Consider the following 27,904-nt stretch of genomic DNA (forward strand, 5'->3'; position numbering starts at 1 on the left):
TCATGAATTATTTAGGAGTCATGGTTGTGTGGAGTATGCATGCCAAATCACAAATCCTTGTTCCACACATTATAAGCTTTTCTTTCTTAGATATTCTCACTTAGTCTGGGCCATCAGTGATCGTGATGACACAAAAACTAACGTTAAACATGTCACTGTCTCTCACCTGAAGTAATCCTGTAGTTTGTCAGTGAAGAGCAGCAGCACTTTTTTTTTTTCTGTTCCGTGCACTAGTTCGTGCCAGAGAAGAAAAAAGAGAATAGCTCGATGCTAAATTTGTAGGTGAGGATGGTTGGAGAAAGCAGACAGCATGACTTGTCTGTTCTGCCGAGAACTGAAGATAAATTATAAAGTCACAACGGTGCTGTGTGTGTCTGCATCTTAGTGCTGCTGCTTCTATTTTCTGCACAAACTCCAAAACACTTGAAGATTTTTGTGCTGACAGGGGAGCACATTAAGTTGGCTGCGGCGAAGAGATTTTTTTTTCTCTCTTGTTGACTTAGATTTAAAATCTTGTCTGGAGCAGCTAAATCAAGCATGAAGTCACGTAGTGTGCGCTGCGCTTCAGCTGCCAAAACTGGGTGCGTTGTTTTTTTGGCAAGAGGGACACTTTCAGATTAAAATGAACACAGACTTACCGGTTGAGTTTTTCCTGTTTCAGCTCCAGATCTGCTACTGCAATCAGCTGATCCAGCTTACACTTGGTCTCTATGATCTCTGCCTTTCTGGGCGAATAAGTCCCACCCTCCTTCTTACGCTGATGAATCCTGACATGTCAATAAAACAGACCGATGACTAACAGCACAAATGCAGAGTTGAATCCATGAAAAAGGAAACTGATTCATTTTTGAAGCTGAAGAGCGACATTAGCCATATTTGCACATCAATTCATACTTGACGTGCTGTATACAGTCGGATAAACATGTTAATGTTGGACAAATGCCTGTTGGCAACTTACTTGACTGAGCCACAGATGATGATGATCAGTAACACGGCCAAGAAAAAAGACAGAAGGACACCCAGAATGATCTGCTCTTCTCTGGTCAACAGCCCATCGACTACACCAAAAAAGATTCAACATTGAACACAAACACAACTCTGTCTTCTTTTTATTGTAGAATTTACATTTGTAATTTGCTGTAATCATACCTGCTGTTCTGACATGGTCTGAGTATTCGGAGTCTGTGTATTGGCCATTAACGTTAGTAGCTCTGAACTTAAACCTGTTGGGATAAAATAATGGTTCATACTTCGTTAGGCAAGCATTTGAAGATGGCTGCAAGGTTGCATGTGCGCGTATGTGATGCACTCACACATAGACAGTGTTCTGCTTGAGAGGTCCGTTGCAGAAATGATCGGTGTTGTTCTCCTCCATACAGGTTTCATTTTCCCCAATCACATAAGTCGCTGCTGCGGCGTGGCCTTGCCTCATCAGTGAGGGGTTGTCAGCAGACACAGCTCTGACGTGTGCGTTCATTCGTGATGCCCCGTCTCCCAGAAAGCACTGTGGGTTAGGAAACCCTGCGTCGGTCAGGTAAGGGGCAGGACGGTGAAAAAATGCATTCTTCCAGTTGGTCAGGTTCACGATATCCTTCACTGTGACAGGATGAAAGTTGGAAAGAAAAGAATTGGCACAGAGTTACATTGCTGCAGAAGTGAAGCCCTTCGGTGTTAAATTTAGGCATATAAAGCTTTGCAAAAAGTGACATACTGTATAATGTGAATTTACTCCAGGCTTAAAACACACAAAAAAACAACACTTAAGTCTATTCAAGTAAAAGAGATGCCTGTCAATGTATTTTAAAAGTCATACCCCCTGACTCGGCCACGATGACCTGAATTTTTGTGATTGGCCCATTGTCGTCACTATAGAAACAGGCAGGCATGCTGATGGTGATACTCCTGTGGGTTACCATGGCAACCCCTCCTTGGCCCATTACTGCCTGGGGTCTCTGGGCTGGCTTTGCTGGGGCTGAAATACACACATGTGCACACGCAGGGAAGTACAGGAGAAGGAAACACACGCATGCACGCACGCACACAGAAAGAGAGATGCTGTCAGGTGAGTGATGTAGTCTTAATTAATTATAATCAGATATAAAACTGGAAATTGCTAATCCACCTAGACAACACTTATAATCTCGCTGAGTTTTTGTTCATTTGCTGTGTCAGTGTGAGCCTGCATACTGATTTCTTATATTGTGCAGTGGCAGCTCTCGTTTTCACTCTCATGCTGCATTGCTTTTTAACAAGAAAATAAAAAAAGAGAAGCATTACACACTGTTAAAGAGCACAAACGGGAAAGATGGGCTCCTACCTTTGATCCCTGTAGTTATCTGGACATGTGGGCTGGGTGGGCTCCTGCCAGCACCGTTTCTTGCTGAAATCTACAGACGAGCGAAAAGAAGCAGGGAGCACACACACGAAGAAAGCACAGGGAGAAAGTGAAGCAGCAGAGACGACAGGTGGAAGGGTTTGATTATCTGGCTCTTATCAGGAGTGTGACCCCTATATGTTTCATCTGCGATTGTGTAATAAATGTGTTTTTCTTCACCTGTAGGCTGTAGGTGTGTCCTCCTTTAAGGCCTCTGATAACAGCAACCAGTGTGTTGTTGTCTCTCCTTGTGATATCGAGGCTCATGTTCTTGACCAGCCGATCGTTTTCATACACGAACACAAAGTAGTCCGTGATTTTTCCATTGGGTTCCTCTGGAGGATTGAAGGTCACTGTCACCATGTTTACGTCTTCTGGGATAACTGATACGCTCACATTTTTGGGAGGATCTTTAGGCTCTAAGGACACAATGAAACAAAAGCATTATTCTGTTTCTATTTACAATCGACCAACATTTAGAGTGTGGACTTACCCACTTCAAGTGTTTTAAACTCAATAGGCCCGATGGCTTTTCCATCACTGCCAGCCTGCTCCAATGGACCAGTGAAGGCTGTGATGGTCACAGAGTAATGAGTGAAAGCTACCAAGTCAGGCACAACAACAGTAGTCAACTCTCCTGGACGCCGGACGGTTGTCCTGTTCATACCAGGACCTTTGACCTAACAAATTAAGAGAATTCAACAAAACATTAAATGCATGTTTGATGCCAGCTATTCTCTGTATTGTCCCCTGCTTTTGAAATACTTTTGCTGTTTAAAAAAACTCTGAACATTATGATCTGTACTGAGAACATCCAACTGTGTTCTACGGTTCATTGGTGACATGTTTGTATTTGTCACAAATTGGAGTTGTTGAGGCGACCTGCACAAGATATGAAGTTGGTCCAGAGAGAACAGCTGGAGCATCCCAAGCAATGTGAAGGCTGTTGGCAGAAGGGGTCACTTTTAGGTTGCGGGGAGGAGCATCAGGATCTGTGTGTTCGGAGATGAGAGAAACAAATCGATAAATATATGCTTTTTCTCTAAAACTCAGTTACTCAAACTGGATCTGAGTCTTTCTAAAGTAAAACACAAAAGGCCACTTATCATGTCAACACTTAAAAGGCCTCGCTGAATGCGTCATTAGTAGAGGGGGTCACTTATAACATTTTGCATAGTTTAGATGCGAATGCAGGGCATGGCTGTGCTCATGTGTCATCTCAAGTCACTTTGAACATTTTTCCATGTGCAGTACCAAAGACAAGTTTTAGAGCTTTCATGTTTAATCATGGCAACTTAATAATAATAATAATAATAATAATAATAATAATAATAATAATAATAATAATAATAATAATAATAATAATAATAATAATAATAATAATAATAACTTACATGGCTCATATTGTTTGAGGACTACTGCATTGAATAGGTGGGGACAAACAGACCAACAACCTCAGCTGTGACATATGACTTTGAGAAGGGAAGGCTTAAACACAAGGAGTGAATTAGAAGGAGGCTAAGAGGATGCGTCTCTGTAAAGTAATTACTTAGTAGTAATTTGCCGTTCGGCTGCTCTCCTAGCGAGTGGCCACAGCACACCATGATCTGCACGTTTGAGGCGGCATGTTTCACACTGTTTAATGCATTGCTGACATAACCCTAAGTGGGATTTGAGCCCTGAACTTCCAGGCACAGCCACCAACCACCTCCGCTACCAAGTATGTTAAAAACTAAATTAGGCTGCTGCTCAAGTCACTAATGAAACATCCAATTTGCTTGATTTTAATGCTATACCTGGAAACAAATAACTACTGATTGGATAATTGTTACTCTTCGGGCCCTGACTAACTACCAGTGGTTCACAGCTCACACAAAAAGGTCATGATATCACTGTGGCTCTTACTTCCAGCCAGTGTGCGCTCATAATTCCAGTGTGTATATTCTCCAGCTCCAGCGTTGGTCACAGCAGCCACTTTGAAACGGTAGTATCTGTATTTAGCCAGGGATTGGAGCGTGATGCTGTTTTCCTCAGCACCATCTGAAGCATTCACTGACGCTGTGACAATGTTGTCCACACAGTCTGGGGCCAGATCTTCCTCTGGGTTCGGCGGAGCACTAATTGGTATATTTGGTTCACAAACAGTTGAAAGCAGCTGTGCGATGATGTGGTACTCTTTCAGCAGCCCTGGAATAGAGAGCGGCGGCGCCCACTGAAGTGTCACATTGTTAGGTGTGACCTGAGAGATGGTGAGGAAGCGGGGAGCAGCTGGGACTGTGAGGAGAGAATGAGGATTTAATCAAATATTCACTCTGTATTAAATTACTAGTTCACTGAAGTCATCTGGTGTAGCTTCCCCTACATCGGCTGTGCAGGAAGCTGCTCAGTGCTTACAACAGTACAATAACAAATGACTACCTGACTCGGAGAGAGTGGAGGCTGTGCAGTTTACACTTTCTCCTGGGCCTGCAGAGTTGACTGCGGTTACAGTGAGTGCGTATTCCTGGTCTGGTGAAAGCCCTGCCAACGTGTATTCTGCTGTGGGGGCCTGGTGTGTGCCGGCCTGCGAGTCTTCCTCTAATGCAATCTCATAAAAAAGGATCTGCCCATTAGGGTTGGCTGGGAGCTCCCAAGACAGCTGAATCGAATCCCAGCTCAATCCCGAGCAGGACAGGTTCCCCACAGCATCAGACACTGCAGGTAGAGAGAGAGAGAGAGAGAGAGAGAGAGAGAGAGAGAGAGAGAGAGAGAGAGAGAGAGAGAGAGCGAGAACTGTGACAGTGCTGCTGTGATTCAGCCTTATCTCAAGACAAAATCCCTGATTGTAAATTCAAAGTTTACTGCTTGTTACTTTAAGGCTGCTGCACACAGTTTCTCTGACTCTGAATCAATGAAAATGGAGATATTGCTTACCTGTATCTTATATTACTACTGATCCTTGTACCTGCACAACTGAACAAAATAAGTAAGTCTATTTAACAAGAATTCTAATGTAATTTCTACCATATAGGTGCCAAAATGTTTTAGTTTTTTTCTGTCAGACAGCCGGCAATTTTTCAGAAATAGTCTATTGTTCCTGGAAAGAGTTACTCGTATATTGTTATGTTACTGAACCCAGATGGCCTATCTACCGAGCTTTATTTACGTGCCACACATATCATAGCAAACGTCTGTTATTTACATAAACTGTACATCTCTAAAGTGCTTATACTTAATCAAATACAGTGATCCATCATGAAGCCACAGTAAATCTTCATCAATTACTGTCTTTTATTAATTTTCTTATATTTCAGCTTTACCAATTAAAATATTTGTATTTGTTTAAATGTTTAGAAAATAATATTGCATTGTCTTGATTTAATTCAATTAAGAAAAATACATATAGACTTAATTTAGGTTTAGAAATACAGTACCAAACCCCACATTGTGAATACGAGCCTGAATCTGTGTTACTGTGAGCTATTTATGTGTGTTTTACCTGACTCATTTGTTGTGAAGGTCACAGGAGTGCTGAACTGATTTCCATGGCCCACTCTGGTGTAACTATATACACTTATCTCATAGGAGCTGTGTGGCCTGAGGCCTAATAGATGCTCTGTGGTCGACGAACCTGAAGAGTTCTACATTTGTACACAAACACACAAACACATGCATAAAAAAGAGTTACACAATTAAATTACCCAATCTTGATTACTAGAGTGAAAAATATCTGTGTATCAGCACACATGTGTGCATGAGTCTAGGTATATTGTTACGGTTAAGTGGTATCTGGAGTGTGAAATTGGCCTTAACTCATGTGTACTCTGTACTGCAGTGTGTGTGTGTGTGTGTGTGTGTGTGTGTGTGTGTGTGTGTGTGTGTGTGTGTGTGTGTGTGTGTGCGCGCATGTGTGTGTGTGTGTGTGTGTGTGTGTGTGTGTGTATATCATTGTCACCGTGTAGCAGCTTTCAGTGTGTGAAATTAACAGTACCTGATGTGTGACGACGTGTGTGAGGAGGTCTCGGATTTGGAATCCGTACTTTATCACCACTCCATTGGGCTCCAGAGGAGGGTCCCAGCTCAGCCACACAGAAACAGCAGTGTAGTTGTATACAGTCACATTTAGGGGAGGGGACATGGGCCCTGAAACACACAGTAAGGCAAATAAAGGCACTATAAACTGGTACAAACACAAACACAGTTTAATAAATGAGATTTCATTAGGCTCCAAGAGAGCCTGCTTTCAAACTAACCCCCTTCATCAGTGTGGAGAAGCACCAGCAAAAATGGCCCTGAGCCTTTACGCGTTGCTGGAGTAATGGTGAGATTGTAAGCCGTGTATGGAAGTAGGTTGGTGAGGATTATCGAAGTATTGGTGGTATATGTTGTGTTGGAGCCCCCGGGGCCAAACAGAGTGAGGGTATACTCTGTTATCTCTCCATTAGCCTCCAGAGGGCGTTGCCAGTCCACAGCGATGGAGGACGACGACAGGTTCTTGGTGGACGCCAGCAATGGAGCAGAACTGGGAACTAAAGGGAAACACACCAACACAAATGTCAGTGTCACTATGACTACACACACCATGGTCTACATCTTCTTTTCTATGTAGCTTCACTCACTGTCATCATCTGTCGTGAAGAACAATGTGCTGGTATGGTTGTGAGCAAAGCCAGCACCAGTTGATGGGACGACAGTGACCACATAAGGGAAATACTTCCGGAGTCTGGTGAATAGGAAGGCATTTTCAGACGTGCTGAACTTGCTGGTCTTGTTGACAGCTGGAATCCCTTGGCTCGACATATCAGGGAAGATGCCAGCCTCCTGTAAAGTGAGATGATAGGTGGGACGACCATTTGGCTCCAGTGGAGGTTCCCAGCTCACGATGACAATAGAAGAGGTGTGGATCTGAGCCGTTAGGTTTTGGACCGGGCCACTTGGCACTGAAGAAAGAGATAAGTAGAATAGTCTTACTATTGATCATGATCAATACGTTTGTGTGATGAGCCATTACATTAAGACATAAATCAACCATATACACAGTCACACTTTAGGGAGACACTCCACCAGCCATCTGTCATGGTCAAAGTTATTGTCAGCATTGTCATATTCAACAAAACAAACAACAGCACAAAAACACAATTATGTAAAAACATTACTTCTCCGACAAAGACACACGACACAGTGAAACAAGACAGAAAGACACCAACTCTGAAACAATACCCCATATAATCAAGAGCTCATTCTGAGACATTCACAGTCACTTAGGAGAGAGAAATTTGTACAGCGAAATTCTGGGATGAAACGGTAGAAAGATGATAGAAATACTCATCCTGTTCTTGTTTCAGCGTCACTGGAAATAACACTCGGTACACAGTGTAGAAATAAAAAAGGGTAGATGAAGGGGAAAGCGGAGATAAAACTTGAGAAATCCGTAAGATGAATGAGATGTGAGGGGGGGGCCAGGTGTGAGTGGGGTCTGAGCCCAAGGGAATGAGCCCCTGCTGGGCTTGGCTGAGCAGGAGGGACAAGGTGCCCTGCAGGTCCGGTGCTTGGCTGAGAGTGGGGCAGCTAGAGCACAGGCAGAGATACAGAGTCAATATGAGCAGTAATTATTCAGAGACTGAAACTATTCAGCCAACAAAGAACAAACGACGACAATATACAACATAAACGATGTGTGACAGTCTGTGGCGACTGTCTGCACCATTTTTTTCCCAAAATCACATAAAAGCTAAGAGATCGTCTTTAAGAGAGCTCCATTCTTTCCCTGAACTAAACAACGGGCTATTAATAGTAAATGCATATATGCAAGTTTTAGATTCTGTGGCAAAAGCGTAATAATATCAACCAACATGAACTCCCTCAAAGCTTGTCATGCTTTGTTTTTCACTGTCATCAAATTGTAAGCAGTTCTGTTTCTCTCGCAGTTTTTTAATCCCTTACAATTTTTGTCATGCACAAACTGGCTGTCTTCAAAGCACAGTGTCACAAGCGAACAGTTCGCCAGACAGACAGTTATCTGCTTTTACTAACAGGCTGAACGGTACATTTTCAATCTCAGACTTTTTATGTAATTTTTTTTAAGCAGAAGAGTTTTGGAAAAAAAGTGTGCAGACTTGTCCTCCAGTGAGACTTTGAATCACTACTGGCAATAAGTGTGTGGAAATACTGTATGTGCAGTATTTTATGTGTATTAACTTTATCTAGTTCAAACTGGTATACTGTATGTGCGTGGGTATTTCTGTGTGTAGCTGACTGACCATCCTCTGGTAAGAGCAGGGTTAAAGGATTGCTCTGGACTCCTCCATCACCCTGTACGGTGCTGGAAGCTATCCACAAGGTGTACTCAGTGCCCCCAATCAGCTGAGTCAGAGTGTAGATGAAGGGTGAATCAGGAGAGGCAGGGGCAGGCAGATCTGACACGGGAACCCGCTGAGAGGAAAAAAACCCAAACAAATTACTCACCGAGACACATTGAATGTGTTTATATTTTCAAGGCAGTGTCGTCATATGTTGTACAATTAGATTTTCAATCTATGCAGTGGAATCTGACATGAAAAGCCACAAACAACAACATAGGGACAAGAAATAAAAATTATCATGTGTAATATCATATGAAATATGCTTTAAAATATAGCTAGAACATTATTTAGGTCTCTTGTGGTCTAAACAAAAGCAAAAATAGATAAATAGGTAGATAAGTGACAAATATGAGATATAGAAAGAGTGTAGGTGTTGGTCTGAGTCAAATCAAGGGGAAGCATAGCCGATGAATTAATTCATCTTCTTCATCACTTTATCCAATTCATGGTCTTGGGGCGCTGGAGTCCATCTCAGCTAAGTAAGGGCAGGAAGGCAGGTTACACCTGGGACAGGTGGCCAGTCAATCAGAGGGCAAACACAGACAGAAAATCACAAACGCTCACATTCACGCCTATGGGCAATTTAGAGTGACCATTTGATATGAATCTGAACTGTGGTAGGGAAACGAGAAGACCCAAAGAAAACCCACGCAAACTCAGGGAGAACATGCAAACTCTGCACAAAATGGCTCCCAAATCGAACCTGGACTCTGAAGGGGAGAGTTTCACACTGTGGAGAGAGATCGCTAAAAACTACTACACTGGGCAGTCCTAATTGACATATGTTATTCTTACATTGAGATTTTTTTTTAAACCTTGAAGCCCTATCTATTTTTACTGTCCTGTAAAGCCAGGTTGATGAATGTTGTACCCAATAACTTTCCGTGACAAAATAAAGCACATATGAGCATTTATTTGAAGTTGTGCCTTACCCTTTCAGTCACATTGCCATCTTCAGAATAATAAATACTGTAGTATGCAATACTCCCATTGGGTTCGGTGGGTGGGTACCACATCAAGGTGACAGAGGAGGTGGTCATATTTAGAATGCTAATGTTCTGTGGAGGGTCAAATTGCTCTAAAAGACAGACCAAAAAAAAATGCAAAATCATATTGAAACATTATCTTTGGGACATTGAGTTTAAAGTAAAAAAAATAAATACATTTATCCAGTACCTGCATCTATAGTGGTGAAGTTGGAGACTGAGGCATTGTAGCGACTTTCTGAGTCCACATTAATAACCACTGATGTGCCTGTCACATTCTGCCGCTGCTCAGTCGTTTCATTCCTAACAAAGAGAACAACCAGTCATGTTGCATTATATTTGTGTTTTCACTCTGAACTGCTTAATGTCAAACAGATGAGACTGAAGCAGGGTTTAAAACTCACCAAACTCTGACAGCGTCATAGAGTATGTCTGAATTGGCTTCCCGTAGAGGCTCCCATGACAACTCTACCTTATAGTCTGATAACGTTCTAGCCTGAAGCATCTGAGGAGGTGTGTCTGGAGCTGAGATGTGGGAAAAAGACTTTCCAGTAACATTATACAAACAAGCATCAATCAGTACTGAACTGATCAGTGATTGTGAATTAATCAAAAAAAAATGTTGCATTATGTAAATCAGGAACTCCGAAGGCCCCCTGGAAGACATCAGGAAGTAAAAAAATGTTGCCCTGCGAAGGAAAACTGATTAGTTGTAATGACTGAGTTGATTGTGCTCCTCAGTCCTGATGGAAGACACGAGTGTCACGTGTGATCAGGTACCTGTGATGTAATGGCGTTAGCATGAGCTGAAACGGAGAGATGTAGCTGAGGAAGAAAAGTCAGATCTAATCAAATGCCCTTCAAACTCATCGGCCGGTGGTGATGTAATCGTTCTGCACCCTGCAACTGAACACGAACCCTCCCCTCTCTCATTCCTCCTCCCCCTCCTTCTCACCATCCTCAAGTGTGGTGATGTTGAGCGGCTCGCTGCTGTAGTTTCCCGGCCCGACTTGCGTGTGCGCCTGAACCACGATGCGGTACTGTGCATATTTCCTCAGATGCGTGATGTGGATGTAGTTGGTTGGGGAGGCGAGGTTCAGGTAGTGAGTGGAGTTCCAAAGCTCCAGGCTGTAGTAAATAATGACCCCGTTAGGCAGCAGGGGAGGCTGCCAGGTCACGTTCACCTCACTCGGGCTGACTGACTCATAGGAGAGGCCGTATGGAGGGCTGCCTGGGACTTGAGAAGGAACAAACACCAGGGAATAAAGTTAACAGAGTTGTGTTTCATCCTACAACTACTCAATTGTATTTTTGATCTCCACACCCACCATCTTCTCCAGAGAGCAAGTACAAAGTGTCAGATGTTTGGTTGCCGTCACCGTAACGTGTGAACGCCCTCACAGAAACATTGTAGTATGAGAATGGCTTCAGACTGGTCAGTGTGACTTCATTAGAGGATGAGTTCACCACTGCAAAGAAGGAGTCATTCTCATACACCACTTCATAATGTTGAATCACTCCATTTCCTTTCTCTGGCGGAGACCATGTGAGTGTGGCAGTAGAGGGGCTGGTGTCAACCACACTGAGGTTCACAGGGGGGGAGTCGGGCTCTGTGAGGGAGAACAAAAACCCACATGGGAGACCATGATTCATGATAAGTAATGAAAGAAACAAATGACCTTTGATTATTTGACTAAAACGAGTAAATGAACCCAAATGTCAAGTAGTGAAAATGTATTCCTTCGGGCATTCATTTTTATGGTTCCCAGGTGAAAGAGATGCAGTAAAACCATAAGTGAAACTGCTGTGAGCTTTTTATTTCAATACTTCGATCAGTGAAGACACACAGTTGTTTCAACCGTTTCATTTGAGCGAGTGTGTATTCAGTGTTCGTACCGTCCTCTAGTGTGAACACAAAAATGTCATCCTCATCAGACAAAGAGCTCTCTCCCACGGCTGTAGAAGCAGCCACACGCAGCTTATAACCAGTGTACTTGTCCAAATCTGCAAATTACAAGAGAGAAAAGGGCTTTTATTATAGCGACTATTAGATCAACCCTGCAATTACGTTCACCTGAGAGGAACAGCAAAAATGTTCCAGAGTACAAATTAATCAAGTGTATTCTCGATGACCCCCCGAAAATACTAAATATTGGTTTCTTTATAAAAATTAACCTCAATAAATATTACCTGAAGGAACACTTTGTGTGATCACGTTTTTGACCCGAGATCATGATTAACTTAGAAGCCATTCATTATAACACCTCATTTTAATTTCTCTCTAATTTTAGCGGAAAACAAGTCAGATCATATCTTCTCTTTTGTATCATTTATCCTCAGTGCTGCACAGTGTGTGGGCGATATAAACATGCATTTTAACTCCTCTGTACACTAATTAAGCTAAAAAGAAAATAGTTCATGCAAAAAAACTAAAAACAAAAAGGAAAAAAAGAAACTTCCCAAAGATTTTAGAGACCAAAAAGTTCATTTGAGCTGCAACATAGCAGCACATTTAACAACAGAGAATATGTAAACAGCGTTGAATAATTGAGTCCAGACAATGAACACTGTACCTGTTATCATAATGCTGGTAGTATAAGCAACCCACATCAGGGCTTCATTACTATGCAGCTTGACACCGTACACAGTGTAATGTGTGATCCGTCCATTGGGATTGAGAGGTGGCACCCAGCTCACCAGAATAGAAGTGGAGCTGATGTTCTGATAGGAAACTTCGAGCACTGAGGAAGGAACTAAAAACAAAGCACAAACCCTGATTACAAATACTACACACACTTTTATACATTCAAAGGGTGATATTTTTTTTATTGTGCAGATAATGAATATAGGAACTAAATTTGTGCTGTAACCACCAACCTTGTTCCCTGGTCTTCTCACTGATATCTGTGGCGGGACCCTCGCCCACCGTGGTGGATGCAGTGACCCTGAATGTGTACTCCGTGAAGGGATTTAGATTGAACACCAAGTAAGAAAGCTCCTCGGATAAAACGTCCATTACCTCCTCTCTCACAGTAACACCTGCAGCAGACGGAAACACACAGAAGACTTATCATCATGGTCAAAAGGTTTCAAAAGAATCTTAGTAAAAAGCAATGCAAAGTGAAGGCAGCCAGTGTTTACATTCAGTGCTCTCACACCTGTAGTGCCAGACACTGCGGCGCTGCGTGTTGAGAAGTGTCCCGTAATCGAAGCATCACGTGTAGACAAGCGGAGCTGTCCCGGGGTCGGGGCCAAGGGGGAGGAGTCTGTGGTGACATCCCCAGCATCTGCTTGTCTTGTCAGCCAGGACGGAAGTGTACCGGGTGGCACAGAGGTAAGCGAAAACACTGACTCGGGAGATTGAGTAAGATGTGAAGCAGAGACATAACTGCGGCCATGCTGGTCGGTGGTCATGTGGTTAGCCGCCGGTTGAGAATTGGTGCTACTGGTGTGATCGAAGCTTCTAAGTCGTGAACGTACGAAACTGGAAGCAGTGCCGACAGTGGACGTTGTGCGATCAGGAACAGTTGCTGTGAAAGTTGTCGGAGACGTGATCGGGCTGAGGTCAGCTGCTCTCTTATGGCGCTCCGCACTGTCCGGAGGAAGACTGGCATCCTGGTATAAGTCTGTTGCATTCTGAAAAAAGAAACCTGTTTGAAGGTGGTTGTGCATTTGGCTTGATTTCTGAAGCAACTTGTTATTTAAATCGATTAATATCACACATTGCTCAGTGGTTTTGAATACCACCTCAACAATTCTATCGGGGGAAATGTGTTTTGTTACAGGGTCATGTGTAAGATTTAAGGGAGGTCTAAGGCATGCCAGGGAGTCAAAAATGCCACCCCAATATAGCAAGTATTGTTGAATGGTAAATTCTTTCTTTAGCTTTTAGTGGTGACTCCTTTTCAATGATTTCATAATATTAAGTCAGACAGAGTGTCTCATTATCTTTTTTTATAGTTCCCAAGCATTACAGAAGTGTATAGGACATTTTGTTCATCAAAAAGTACTGTGAAGCTTATTATTCAAATATTTGCCCAGTAAAAGCACATTTTAAAGATGTGCTGGACCACTTGTCTTTAATATGTTCAGTAGGCATGTGTGAGGCTTGACAGCCCAATTTAATTCAATATTATTAACAGAACTGACTCAGGTTTTAACGATTTTTTCCACAACACTGCACTGTGGTGACATTGTTTAAAGCTCTTTAAAGCTGTAGTGACAGTAACATTTTTCTTACCATTTCTGCAGTAAGTGTGATGTCTTGCAGCAGAACATCATCAGCCAGGACCTGCAGCCTGTACTGGGTTATGGGGCCGTTGGGCTGGGCAGGGATTCTCCAGCTCACACGAATTGAAACTGAATCCTCAGCAACTGCTATCAGATCCTGCACAGCGCTGGGGACTACGTAACAAGCACATATACACACAGACAACAACATTTCATACACTTTAGCGTCTTGTCCTCAACACTACATTGTCTTGTGTCCACAGCTCTAAATATTAAAAAAAATTCCATATAAAATATGCTGCAGATTCATTTAAATGCACAAGGCGATGTGGTTGTAAATTAGTATACGAGTCCCCCTCACCTTCAGCGGGTGTAATCACGTCATGCTGTGCTGCTGGGCCCACCTCTCCAGCTGCTTTTGCACGGACTTCTATTCTATACTGCGTGTAGGGGGTCAGACTGGCGAAAGCAAAACGCATGTCTCCTGTGCTGTTCTCGTACAAAAAACCTGGAAACAATGAAAGATCGGTTGTTGTTATCAGCAGGTTTATCCGCACTTGAGTGAGTGTGTGTGTGTGTGTGTGTGTGTTCTTTTGACATTATTTATTAACCTGTCGGTCCATGAAGGTAGACGACGTAGCTGAACTTTCCTGTGATGATGCTGGGTGAGCTCCAGGACACAGAGATTGACCTCGATGTCATATTCAGAATGACAAAGTTTTGTGGTGGGTCCTCGGGAGCTGCCATAAACAAGCAAAAAAAAAAAAAGGATCATATATGAATACTGGCAAAATAATTGACAAATACTGTGGAAGCTGATATCATCCAGTACACAAATTTAATAACAGCTGCATTCTTGTTTTACTGTGTTTCCCCACACCTGATTCTGGCATGCGGACCATAGTGGAAGCTATCTGTCCCTCGCCATCAGAGGTGGAGGCAGACACTTCGAAGAGATAGGCGGTGTAAGGTCGTAGCTGATCAACTCCTACTGATATGGGCACACTCCAAGAAGCTGCAGGGGGCACGGCGGAGAGGGTGACTGGCGGAGATGATGCTGTTATCTCCAAGGGGCTGAGAGTCGCACGTGACAGGATGTCAGCTGCGTCCTAGACAAAGTCAAATAAGATGTTGACAAAAACAAAGATGTTTGGGAGTGAAAGGGGCACTTTCCAGCGTCACACTGTACAGATGGTTAGCCTTAATTCTCAGTATTATCTATTTTCCTGATAGAAACTGTGATATACACAGATGGGGATGTAATATTTAGGTACATTGCAGTGAGGCAGCGTCACAGTTATGATGTCCTCTGCGTTGACCTCCAGCATGCGGACTGTCTGCCCTGTACGAGCATGTTTTGCCTTGACAGTGAACTTTGTGATGAGGCCGTTGATGCGATGAGGCAAAAACCATGTAACCATGACAAAAGTGTGGTTTTGAGCATATGCTGTTAGATTTGTCACCAGACCAGGAGCTGCAGGAAGATGCAAACACATATACAATTATGATGATGATGATGTTGAATTACAGACTGCAGGTATTTCTGAATGTGATATTAATACTGATATCAATACTCACGGGACTCAGCTGTCTTTATGTATAAAGATTTGCTGAATGCTCCGATTCCAACCGGTGATATAGCTGCTACCTAAAGAAAGAAAGAGAGAGGGCAGTTGGTACACATTATCCACAGTATTTCAGTGATCACAATGACACATGACCTATACAGATTAACATTACATTTTATCGCTGTTAACAGCAAGTGAGCATGTTGCAAAAAATTGTCAGACACTGAATTGAGTTACTGCCACATCAATCCCTTTATTTTCTGTACAACTTTATCCAAATTGTTTTTATGGACGCTGGAGTCCATGCAAACTAAAGTAAACAAAAGGAGGGGTGGAGAGGTTACCGGCACATTAGATGTTTAACATTCAGCTCAACGCTGGAGGGGGCAACATCATTTCAAGTTTTGTTTTTAGTCATTGAGAGTGGTTGTACTGCCAAATTGTAGCATCATGAAACCCTGAAGCCCCCTTGACCTGGTTCCGGTGGGGCTCACGAAAAGAGAGAGAATAATCCACGTGCACTCACATGCTCACCACTAAAAGCAATTTAGAGTCACTAATTAACCTGACACGAATTCCTCTGCATCATTTGAGGAAACCCGAGTACCTGGCAAGACCCAAAACAGGTAGCTACAGGCAAAACATGCACACTCCAGACAGAAAGGTGCGGATATTGCTTTACAACAACTGGCGAAGAAATTTGTCAGCCAGCAGAAGAGCATTGATGAGACGTGAAAACAGTTTATGGAGCTGTGTGCCAGACCCAGTCACAGGCAGTAATATGATAAGACACACATACACGCACGCGCACACACACACTATGCGCAAGTATAATCAGAACGCGTGTGTCAATCTTTTTGTATAAAGGTCATTGCAGGTTAATGAATTCTGAAAACTAATAAGCATGATCACATTCAAGCTCAGTGACAACAGACAGTGGAAAGAGCTGTGGCTGATCCATAGATCTCTTTACCTGGTGAATAATGCAATCAGGATCAATTACCGGTATTCAGGGAGATCAAGAGAATAGTCCAGGCTGTGGGATCTTTGCCAGGATGTTATATTAATGTGATTAGCCAGAAGGAAACTTTTGAGATTGTGATTACCATGAGAATTACATATATGGGTGTTCGATGACTAAACCAAAAATTTTAAACTGACTAAAAGCACCATTCTCTGAATATACTAGGAGCACCGTATAAGTACGATCTTTTTAATCCTGTCAATTGCCTGTCAAGACTGAATTGGATCTTGTGGCTTTATTCAAGCATATTTTATTGTGGTGATATTCAATTTTTGAATCTCGCGTGTAATACCTGAATGTGGTATGTGGAGCCTGATGTGAAGTCAGTGATCAGAGTCTCTGGTATATCCAGGTACTTGGTCACCTGTGTGAAGGACGAATCAGGGTAGGGACACACCTCTTTGTACCTACAAGCATAAATCAAATATTAAAGATCAGCACAGCCATATGAAATGAGGAATTTATAAATGGGGCAGGACGCAAGACAAAAATGAAGAATCAATTTTTAAGAATAATTTGTGCATAATAGTGGACAAAGATTTAAAAAAAATTCTTTTTTTGCATGGATTTTTTGGGGGATTTTTGGACCAACTTTTCATATTTTCTCCCACAATTAATTAGTGTAGAGTCATCATTAAACAAAATAAATAGAGAAATGAAGTGATATATTTACATACTTCTGCTGGTCAGAAAACTGAGATTTTCAGGTTGTTGTTTTTGTTTGTCAAGTTAAGATTTACCCAAAACTTAATAAATTAACCCATAACATAAAATACCTGTAGTACATAATAGATAAAGGTAAAAACATTATGCTCTCTTAGATATTATGATCTAATTATTGTGAAGGAAACATGATTTTTTGGTACCATTTCATGGAATTGATACAGTATTCTATCAGCACAGTATCTATGATCCAAATTAAGTGATTGACATATCAACTAAGTTCAGCTGATCCTCATGAGAGAACCAGTCATTAGACTGACCCACACTGCTGACATCTCAGCTGAAGTGCCACAGAGACAAATAAGAGATATAAAGAGTAATGCACTTAATTTTCCCAGTAACTACTTATTTATGGTTTTGATGGCAACTCCATTGCTTTCTGGAGTAGTAAGTACAAGCTGTATTCATGTACTAATATTTAGTAACTTGTTTGGCACTGTTTATAACCGTTCTAAAAAAAAAAAAAAAAGAACACAGCGGATGATTACCTGATGACATATCCGTCGATATTGTCGCTATCAGATGGCATCGTCCAGGAGAGCATGATGCCATTAGAGCCAACGGCTTCTCCCTCCAGGGCTGAAGGAGGACCGGGAGCTACAAACGAAGAGAAGTGTGTCAAGGAATAGACATTAGATGAGAATGCCAGCAACGTGATTTTATTCAATTAACGTTGTATTGTACAGCTGAACAAACAATGTCTCAGCAGTTGTGTGAACTGTTGCCTCAAAGGGCTTCAGCATATTTGCCCTGTCTTATCGTTTTCTGTCTGAGTCGGCTGTGTGACGTGTCATGAACAAGCACAACTTCGGGTGAATCTTTTGATTAACGGCAACTATCGAGAAAACCAACGGAACGCAGTCGCGGCGTCACCGGATGAATAGTGTTGTTGTCTGTGGCAGATCTGTCACAGACAGTGTGTGCGTGCATGTGTGTTGAGCGTGCGTGAATGTGTTTTAGGCTTCATCCTGATGAATAAGGCTTCACACAGCAGTGGCATTTCACTGACATTCACTGCAGACCCATTCATCCTGGGGTTCAAAAGCCCAGGCTCAAGTTACCTAAAAGGAATTAAACAGCGAAAGAAATACACTCATACCCCACACATCCACACACACGTACCATGCCTTCTTTTCTGCTTTGTATTATGAACACAGTTGGAAGTAATAAATTACAAATGCAACACATACTGTAATTAAGTAGCAGATTTGAGGAAGTGTACTTTTGGCAAGTATTTTTTCATACTCAGGTACAATTTTTTACTTCTGCTTTTGATATCAGAAGTCACAAAGAAGTAGTTTCAATAAATTTTCAAACCTTTCAATCTAGCCAGTACATTTATTTATTCATGTAAAAGAGACAATTATCTCTTTACATCTACTCCGTAGTGCTGTGTACAATGTGCTTTGTTGGTTGGAAAAATGTTCTTTAAATACATATACTGTCTGTCATATAGGAAAACTGAATCAAACGCCTACTGTGAAGAATGAAAATACATGAAAATGCTGTTAATTTTGTGTATTTTTAACAACAATACTTTACTTTGAATACATTAGTACCATTTTTATGTACAGTTTATATAATGTACTTTTCATACAAGAGTAAAATCTATCAGAGAGAGAGAGAGAGAGAGAGAGAGAGAGTCTCACCGCTCTCATTGGTATTGATCATGCGACTGACTCCGGGACTGATGTTGGAAGAAGAGGCTGCTGTAACTGTTACAGTGTATTGTGTCCCTGGACTGACATTCACCGTATCGACCTGCAGAAAGAGTAAAACACACTTGGTCACAACATGCACGTCCACAAGAGGTGCGCATGCGCACATGCTGTCAGCGTACACTATCAACCCCATTAAATTCACGGCAGTGCTTTTTGATTAATATTGCTTCATGAACACCCAAGGTTAAATGTACTTTTGATCGTAGGTTGGTGTTTCAAGTACTTAATGATAATTACCAAAATTATAAATACGGTGTATTCGTTTGACCTATGTAATGCAGGGATCCTTATTATTTTGGTCTGCTCTGAATGTTTTTCAGTAAATAATGTACCCTAACCCAAGCCTGCTGTTTCTTTTTACTTGTAGCTGATGAGTTAAACATTTTGACTATTCCTCATTCCCTCTCAGTCACAGTATGTAAGTACTAATCTTGGATGATGGCTATTAAAAGTGAGCTATTTATGGTTGTTGACAAAATCTCAACTTTAGACCTTTTTTTAAAAGCTTGTTTTTAATTCTCAATTGATCTACTCATTATTGTATTTTCAGTAATATGGTCTATTGAATGATAATGTACGAACAATAAATTGCCTGGTTGAACTCTTAACGAATTTCTCACAGATTCTTGATCCAAGCAAGTCTATTATTTCACCCAATAATCTCCTTAAGCAGCAGCAAGAATATAAATATAAGTCGATTCTGCATTTAGCAAAATTACGACAAAACTTCTGTTGTTTTATTTCATTAGGAAGCTTATTAAGAAATTACTCCAGTTTTGAGTCAATATGAAGCCGGTGAAGTGATGACAGATTGTGGTTGCACTTGTGTGCATTTGAACGTGTTTAAGCTGAACTGAGTTGTGTGCCCCGTGTTGCGGCCTGTATGCGTAAGAGCATGTTCACACCTGTGAGAACAGCTTCTTGTGTGTTGGCGTGATGATGCAATCACACCTAAAATTAATTTCCACCAATATGACCAAGCAGCGTTTCCATCTGTGTGTACAATCTCTGGACAGAAACAGCTTGTCTAGTAATCAGGCTGCATGCAGACTGCAAAAAATTATTCTACTAAAATACAATAATAATCAAAGCATCTGGTGTTTTAATGTTATCCTTGTTTATATTGAGTGTGCAAACATACAGCCAATGTTGAATTCCTACCTGCGTTAGACAGAGAGTGAACAGCAAAATTGCTGAGTTGAAGGCCATGCTGGTTGGCAGAGTTCACTTTAGTCGCAGCAGGTTCAAGGCCTTACGAGTTTAGTTGCATCCAGTATTGGTACACAAATGTCAGCATTGGTCTGCAGGTATTCCTCTGAGCTGGAGTCACAAGTCCAGAAGCTAATTGGTAGTCCTCCAGGCATTAAATATAAACGGGTGTTGGTCTAGAGGTATTCCAAAATGTTAGCGGGAAGTCGGGGAACGCCAGTCCTTCCATGGGTCCTTTCATGAGCATGAGGCTAATGTTCTCCCTCTTGTCTTTCTCCCTCTCGTGGGAGAGCTGCTTAGGCAAATGAATGATTCAGGGTCGAGCTCATGAGGCCATCTCAATAAATAATGAGATCTATTACTCAACTCTGTGCTCTGTGTGCGCTCCCGATGTGTGTGTAATGTGTGCGGTGTGTAAGGTTACATTTTGTGAGGTATCGGACACCTGGCAACTGGGAAGAGGTGCTATGGGGCAGAACCTAGTTGAATGGGAGGAGAGACAATCGATGTGTTTGCGTTTGTGTGTTTGTAGTTTGAGTTCAGTATTATAATTCCAGTGTGTTCTTATGACTCTCGCTGCCAAATAGCATTAAAGATTTGGCATTTCTTGATTTCCATTTGGCCAATATAAACAATGTGTGTATACCTGAAAGTACCCATCACGTGCAGGATGAACTGTGACCTCGCCATGGTTCGGTAGCACGCTCACATGGTAATGATCCACGCAGCCGGCTGCCCGGTCCCAACGCAACGAGAAGGCACGTGCAGACACGTTCAGCACAAAAAGTCCTTGTACGCGGGCAGGCACTCATGAAGGACAGGAAAAGAGAGGAAAGAGAAAGAGCGTCAGAGCGGTGGAGAAAGTTTCTGTAATTTAGTGAAGACAAGATCAGGGCAGGCGATATCGATGTGGTGCTGACCAGTGTAGCCCTTCTATTATCATCTACCTGTGGTTACGGTCAGAGATGCTGCACTTCCTGCTGTCACTCCTCTCACTCGTTCAACGCTTACGTTGTAGCTGCAGCCGTCCAGCAGCCCTACAACCACGGCAACCCGTTCCTCTTTGGGTACAGTGAGCGTGTTTGTGACTGAGGAGTTGGTCACCGTGACTCGGTGGAAGTCAAACTCCGCCAGTGCATTGTCCCAGCTCACAGAAAGAGATGAAGAGTTCACGTCACCAAGATGAAGGGTGCAAATTCCTGCTGGGCCTGGAAGAGAAATTGCTGCTTTCACTATTTAGGTCACAATTTAATTATTTTCTGACTGTCTCCTGTTGTGACAGCGTCATGCTGAAGCATACTGAAGAAGCAACAGAGACTGTGCAGAATAATAGGCTGTGCGTTCATACATGCAATGACTGTTATAAGCAGCTAAATCTGTTTGTTCCGTCACATTTTTCTTCTTGACCCGATAGAGACAACAAGTGCTCATGAGAAAAACACTAAAAGAGCAAAAGGTTAAACTACATATTGGGTTAAGTTAATGTTCTCAAAATGTGAGAGGGTGAGACCTTCATAACAGAGCTCAAAATACAATGCAATTGAATGGTTTCATAATCTTTGTCACATTACAATATATTATTGTTAGCATTTGTTCAGATCTATAGGTTCAGTCTACAATTCTATCGTCTATAGTTATAATAAATGTGTGTCTTACGTGTGCTGAATGCTCCGTGGGCCTCCTGACTGGTGTCTGTGCCCAGCACACTCTGGATGCTGATACTGTAGTCTGACCCTGGGGTCAGGTCCCTGATCTCATAGCTTGTTCCCTGGACAGACACCTTAATCCATGACTTCCTGTTCATTGACAGCCGGCCAAAAAGAAGCTAAGACAAACAAAACAAAATCCTCAGTCCTTCCCCAAAGCTTATAAAAATACATTTTGAACGAATCTTCAACTAATGACAAAACTAATTCTAGTGTTTCTAGTCTTTTGTGGTTTATGCATTACATGTGTCTTGTTCAATTCTATAGGAGATGAATGTTTATAATCACTAAATGAGATCACTTGAACATTCCTGTAATGTGCTTGGTTCCTCTTCCTGGCCGTGGAGCTACGGAGGTCATATATCTTTAAAAAGTCGGTAACTAAATCCGTGGTGCGCCAGCAGCAGTTGCTAAGTAACCAACAGGTGAGTGTGGAACCTGATGCAGGTGTTACTCATTTGTCATATTTTATTGTGTTGTTTTTATAGTGAAGCACCAGTGTGCACGGCTGTCTGGAATTTAGATAAGGGGACCAATATTTTCACTCATGTGATGTTTCTGTGGGACAGTAACGAGAAAGTATGCGTGTCTTACCCTGTACCCATCCACCTGACCCCGTGGCGCTCTCCATGTGATAAATACAGATGTCACAACCTGCTCTGAAAGAGCCACTCCCCACGGCACCTCTGGGACTGGAGACGAGACACAAGATTCCTTAATTCGTATTTGACACCACATACGGATCATTGTCATTTATGACCTGAAATTTACTTTCTTAATGCTTCTTTCTCTTTGAATTCAGTTGGGAAACTGAGCAGTGGCGTGGAGATAACACGTCAGTACATTTCAATTCAATACAGTTATCTTTTAATACAGCACCATTTACAACATACCCATCTCATGGCAAAAATGGAAATGTAGATCATATACCTTTGTAAAAATAGTAATATTTGAAAAAAACAATCTATCACATAATAAGTTAACTCAAAATCAAGTAACTGTAACTCCTCATTTCAGTAAGTAATCTGTTACAAATGTGTGACAGTTACAAAAGTAATGATGTTTTGTTTTACTTTATAGTACATTATTAAAAATACTTAGTTTTACTTTATGGAGTATAAACAGATTTCAATAATTTCACATACCTCTGATATTCTGTAGCAGTGCTTAATTGGTATAATTTAATGTATGTGTTAAAAAAAAGAAGTAACTGTCTAAAATACATATTTGTGAAGTCACCAAAACTTGTAAATAAGGTTTAAAAAAGGCACTATTATTTCCCTTTGAATTTTTTTGTTGCTATAAGTACATTTCAGCCATTTATCTAAAATATTTACCTTAATTTCAATGGTTAACATTGTATAAACATTTCCGAATTGCCAAGAGTCCACTATCATCATTTTAACAGCAAAAGTAATTTTCTTCTTCTGCTGTTCCATCTGTTCTTCGCGGTCATTTTCTTCTATTCTAAAAATAATTATATTTAACACCACCATCCTTCTTTGACACCATACTGTAATGATATGTTATCAGTGAACAAGGCTGAAGCTGAATACAGAAAAAAATCATTCATTTTCTCCATACATGTTTTTATGAAAAACCTGCACTCCTGGAGAGAATTTCTTACTTTCTTTTTTTAATCTAAGTGACAAGATAATGCTTCGTGAAGTTTAATTTGCATACTTTCCACTGTTCATTTGCTGGTACATTAAATGTGTGAAACGTAGAAGTGGACACAAATGATCACCTCTAAGAAATGCACTGCTTCTGTTTCCCAAACCTGTGGTCATGCCCTGCATTTTCTAGATGTGTGTCTCTGCTTCATCCTACATGGACAAGGTCACCATCCAACTCTGCAAAGGCCTGATACCACATTTTTCTGAATATGGGGTACTTAACAAGGAAGCCTATAACAGTAAAAGCCAGTATGCTCCGCATTACCAAGACTTTAAACTGCTGTCCTTGCTTACTAGTTTGAATGACCATGGTAGCAGGTGCACTTCTTCTTTCCCCACTTGTGGTAATCATTTCCACTGTGTACAGGCTTCCAGGAGCAAGACTATCAAAGGTGTAGAGTCTGCAAACACAGCAGTCAATGATTTAAGGCAGAAGCTTTCATTGGATGATTGTTCCTCTCAAACTAATAATGTCACTGACAGGAGAGAGACTGACCTGCGCTCCAGATACGAAACAATCAACTCTTGATTTGATGTATTGTTTTTGATTGACAGGATAAGCGTGTTCACCATTCCCCTGACCGCGCTCCAGGCGATGCATATGGATGATGTGGTTTTATTGATGAGAGAAATCTCCACTGGGCTGGGAGCTGCCACATCAGAAAAACAATATGCACGGTTATTAGAAAAGATAGATGGCGAAGTGCTTGTATATGCGTGTGTGTTTACCTGCAGTGATATTGATGGTGACAGGGGAGCTGTCAGTGAAAAACTCCTTCTCTGTGCGTACTGCAAAGTGGTAGAGCAGGCCCGGAGTCAGTTGAGTAAACACTGCACTCTCAGTTAACACCTTCTGCACCTGTAGCACATGGAAACGAACAGGCCAAAAGATTTTGCATGCTTTTTATCATTTCTACAGTTACAGTGTTCATATTTGGATAAGGGAGATTGCACTAATGCATGCACGAATGCTTGTTATATAAAAGCCTAACTGCTCTCCACCTGTCATTGCTGATAAGTCCCCTGCTCAAGGCATTTAATTTCCTTTTTCCCCATGCATGCTAAAAAGTCTCATTCTCAATTATTCACCCACACACTGAAAAATACCTGATAAAATTTCATCAGCAGACCTGTTTTCCCAACAGTTGAGTCTTTAGGTTTGGTTGTTTACCTTGAGTAAGTGGTCACAGTTAAAGCAGAAGACCTCGTAGGTGTCAGCCTGCCCTTGTGCTGGATCCCAAAGCAGTTCTATGGATGAATCTGTCACCACGCCCTCCCTCACTCTACTGGGAGGAGCCAGACCTAAAAATCAAAAACAACACTCTGCAGACCAAACTTTAATAATGTCCCCTAATGAATGGAAAACTTTCTTTTAGATATGAATTTTAAGAACTTGTAGTGAAACAATCAATTCCAATTCTGAGAAACAGCTGAATCAAAAATAACGCATCCAATATCCAAAGTGTTTTACAAGAGTACAAAACTGACTTTCTTTAGAAATGGTAATAAATGGTAATTTATACCTTTGCTTGTAAAAACACTGTTGAGCAAGTTAGTAAAATTCATATTTGGCTAGTTACTACTTATTTCTTTTAATTGAATTGTTTCTCTCCTAGGATTTCTTGACGGTGGGTTATCAGCAGGTCGCAATTTTTCAATGAACAGAGTGACAAATGTTATTGATTCTGGAAATATGAGCATTTAAGAAACTCTGTCTCTTTTTAATCAAGAAACAAGTACAAAAAAGAAGCTCCACTTTATGCATTATATACTTTCTATTGGTATTTGCCATCTGTTTTTTATCAAGACACAAATTGGACGGAAACAAGACACAATATCTATTATATATTATAAAACGAGGCTCTAACTTGCTCTTTTGATTATTAAATACTGAGTTATTGGATCTTCAAAAGTACACCTCAATTTGTGATGTTGTTAAGGAAGATTACATTTTAAACTTGATTGTTACAATCTGTTTGAAATAGACAAGGAAATATGATTCTATGATACTCTCCAAAAGGGTCAAGAGCGACAAAAATCTAAATTAAATTTGGTTGTATTAACTGGCCCTTTGAGTTGTTCATGCACACTGTTGACATCAGGATTTAGCTCACTTGTTCTGATAGGGCGGGTGTAGAACGGTCTTCCCATCTGCTGGAGGCTTGTGCTGTAGACACCGAGCTGGTACTGGGATCCTGGACTGAGGCTGGTTATAGTAACAACGTGACCATCAGCTGGCAGTGCATGCCAGTCACATGTGTACCTGCATGCATCCTGGCACTCACGGTCACAAACACCAGGACAGATGCATACTTTCACTCCATCAATCAGGCCCAGCTGTGGTCGTTGAACGTAAAGCTGAATATAATTTGTTCCTGCGGACAGTGGGACTGCTACCTGCACTGACATTGGAGCTGCACACAAAGAAAGAGAACCATGGAGATAAAGATGGACTGAGCAATGGCTTGGGCAGAAAACAAAACCTATGCATGTGTCCAGTATTCGTGCTTCCCTGACCTGTTGTGTGTCTGACACTGGACATCTTGCTCTGGTCTGCTCCTCTCAAGCTGATAACTCCCACTTCGTATGTCATACCAGGAGTAAATGGGCCCAGGTTAATGCACATGGATTCATTCAGTAACAGTGCACCAGAAATAGCCTGGTTTATCATCAGTGACAAAGCAGCCAGGCTGTTGAGCTGGTGAGACGTAATGTGATAACCATCTGGAGGGTCTATGAGTGGATTTGTCCAGCAGGCTGTCAGGTTTCCAGTTGTGCTTGACAATATCAAACTTCTAGGGGCCATCACCGCTAAGAGACGTCACAAAAAAACATTATTAATCTGAACTTGACCAAACGCTGCATATCGTGTTCTCTTATATGGGCATATAAAGAAGAGATAGTATAACCATAATCACCTCAAACCTTTAAAATCTCAGAAATCAAATGCCTGCACATTAACATGACATTCATACCAGTGTGCACAGTCACAGGCGCCGGTCCACAACTCAGCATCCCCTGCGTAGTGACTGTGTGAACGTGGATTCTGTATTTTCTGTATGGCTCCAGCCCTCCAATCACAGCAGTGTAGAACTGCAAACCACCCGTCTCGGATATCCTGGTGATGCTGTTCATTCCAACTAAATGGTCCTGTCTTGAAGACATTTCTTCGTAATGAACAACAAACTTCCAGCCAGCCACATACTGTGCATACGCCTGCATCCAGTGGACGCTGATCTGACTGTCTGTGATGTGGCCGAGAGTGATATTGTTCGGAGGGAGAGGTCCTGCAGGAAAGACAGAGTAAACATTTGAAGTGAGCATATTCTAGTTTAAGAAATTATTTATCATAGAGACTGTGTTGCAGCAAACTCACGAGTATATGCAGTTCGTGTCTGTCCCAAGCTCCAGATGAAGCCAGTGGGGTGAGATGCTTGAAGCGTAAACGAGTAGATGCTCCCTGGATATAAACCAGCCACAGTTACTCCTCTGGAGGTGAGGGAAATTGGTACCCGGACAATTTTTTTAAGGCTGCTCTGGGTATTTGTCTTTTTGTCCACTGAATTCCTGCGTCTTGCTTCTTCATCCTGACCTGACCCCGAACTCTCTCTCTCCTGATACTGGAGGAATATCTCAAAAGATGACAGATTAAGTGAATTAAAAGGTAAGAGGTCACTCCAGCGTAGCTCAACGTGTTGCTCTGTCACCTGGACCAGGTCAAATGAAAATGAATCTGGGGCCAGAGGGACTGTAAAAGATGAAGAAGTTGAAACACATTAGCAAAGTGAAGCAGAAATAATTTGTATTACCTAATAAACAATTTGGGTTAACTTGTGAGTGTTTCACATGAATTATTAAACCCGAGACTGACTAATAAATGCATTCTAAAATGATTTAGAAACATGTGTGAATTGTTGATAAATGCATTGATGCAGTAAATAGTGTGGCTGATGTACGTGTTATTTACTCTGGTATTGGCAGATGAAGGGTAAGGGGATGCTGCAGAAAAACGGAGTGAGAAAGTATCCTTGTCCGGTTGCATTCCTCTGAAAGGCAAAGCAGTCAGCTTGATTGGTTGGCAGTAGAGTGGACACAGAGTTTGTTTGGATATACGATGAGCCGTCAGACCAGAGAGGTTGGCCCTCCTTCTGTGGGATGAGGAAGAGAAGTTATGCAGTCTTTGCACATTTAAGACATGATAACTCAAAGTCATTAAAGTCTCAAAAACAAGCCTCCTCTTTCGGGAGGAACTGCTGTGAATAAGCCTTCTCTGTTTACAAAGTAAACCTCATTTACTCATGAGTGTGTCACATACTGATGATTTTCCCCTTCTACATTCAAGATTA

The 27,904-nt window shown here is 41.7% G+C and overlaps 1 protein-coding gene across 1 annotated transcript in view; it reads right to left on the reverse strand.

Annotated features, from left to right (window-relative positions):
• Positions 1–27,904, reverse strand: part of ptprq (protein tyrosine phosphatase receptor type Q) — a gene marked incomplete at its 5' end in the record, with an annotated part of 38,414 nt that overhangs the window by 8,505 nt on the left and 2,005 nt on the right. Inside the window, 47 exons of the mRNA XM_080474794.1 lie at positions 639–767; positions 959–1,058; positions 1,150–1,223; positions 1,314–1,596; positions 1,814–1,972; positions 2,318–2,387; positions 2,555–2,793; positions 2,868–3,054; positions 3,257–3,366; positions 4,280–4,648; positions 4,793–5,068; positions 5,853–5,994; positions 6,345–6,496; positions 6,607–6,882; positions 6,973–7,293; positions 8,614–8,785; positions 9,648–9,793; positions 9,892–10,004; positions 10,106–10,226; positions 10,657–10,938; positions 11,030–11,311; positions 11,598–11,705; positions 12,275–12,454; positions 12,579–12,740; positions 12,860–13,337; positions 13,948–14,105; positions 14,293–14,439; positions 14,543–14,671; positions 14,812–15,040; positions 15,206–15,405; positions 15,510–15,579; positions 16,816–16,930; positions 17,735–17,843; positions 18,896–19,007; positions 20,823–20,983; positions 21,124–21,384; positions 21,833–22,001; positions 22,477–22,574; positions 23,853–23,959; positions 24,055–24,208; positions 24,288–24,417; positions 24,730–24,860; positions 25,673–25,972; positions 26,076–26,369; positions 26,534–26,845; positions 26,935–27,306; positions 27,526–27,706. Of these exons, the coding sequence (XP_080330920.1) occupies positions 639–767; positions 959–1,058; positions 1,150–1,223; positions 1,314–1,596; positions 1,814–1,972; positions 2,318–2,387; positions 2,555–2,793; positions 2,868–3,054; positions 3,257–3,366; positions 4,280–4,648; positions 4,793–5,068; positions 5,853–5,994; positions 6,345–6,496; positions 6,607–6,882; positions 6,973–7,293; positions 8,614–8,785; positions 9,648–9,793; positions 9,892–10,004; positions 10,106–10,226; positions 10,657–10,938; positions 11,030–11,311; positions 11,598–11,705; positions 12,275–12,454; positions 12,579–12,740; positions 12,860–13,337; positions 13,948–14,105; positions 14,293–14,439; positions 14,543–14,671; positions 14,812–15,040; positions 15,206–15,405; positions 15,510–15,579; positions 16,816–16,930; positions 17,735–17,843; positions 18,896–19,007; positions 20,823–20,983; positions 21,124–21,384; positions 21,833–22,001; positions 22,477–22,574; positions 23,853–23,959; positions 24,055–24,208; positions 24,288–24,417; positions 24,730–24,860; positions 25,673–25,972; positions 26,076–26,369; positions 26,534–26,845; positions 26,935–27,306; positions 27,526–27,706 (8,870 nt within the window). The remainder of the gene's footprint in view (positions 1–638; positions 768–958; positions 1,059–1,149; positions 1,224–1,313; positions 1,597–1,813; positions 1,973–2,317; positions 2,388–2,554; positions 2,794–2,867; positions 3,055–3,256; positions 3,367–4,279; positions 4,649–4,792; positions 5,069–5,852; positions 5,995–6,344; positions 6,497–6,606; positions 6,883–6,972; positions 7,294–8,613; positions 8,786–9,647; positions 9,794–9,891; positions 10,005–10,105; positions 10,227–10,656; positions 10,939–11,029; positions 11,312–11,597; positions 11,706–12,274; positions 12,455–12,578; positions 12,741–12,859; positions 13,338–13,947; positions 14,106–14,292; positions 14,440–14,542; positions 14,672–14,811; positions 15,041–15,205; positions 15,406–15,509; positions 15,580–16,815; positions 16,931–17,734; positions 17,844–18,895; positions 19,008–20,822; positions 20,984–21,123; positions 21,385–21,832; positions 22,002–22,476; positions 22,575–23,852; positions 23,960–24,054; positions 24,209–24,287; positions 24,418–24,729; positions 24,861–25,672; positions 25,973–26,075; positions 26,370–26,533; positions 26,846–26,934; positions 27,307–27,525; positions 27,707–27,904) is intronic.

The sequence above is a fragment of the Lipophrys pholis genome, assembly GCF_963383615.2.
Source record: "Lipophrys pholis genome assembly, chromosome: 11".
Lineage (NCBI taxonomy): Eukaryota > Metazoa > Chordata > Actinopteri > Blenniiformes > Blenniidae > Lipophrys > Lipophrys pholis.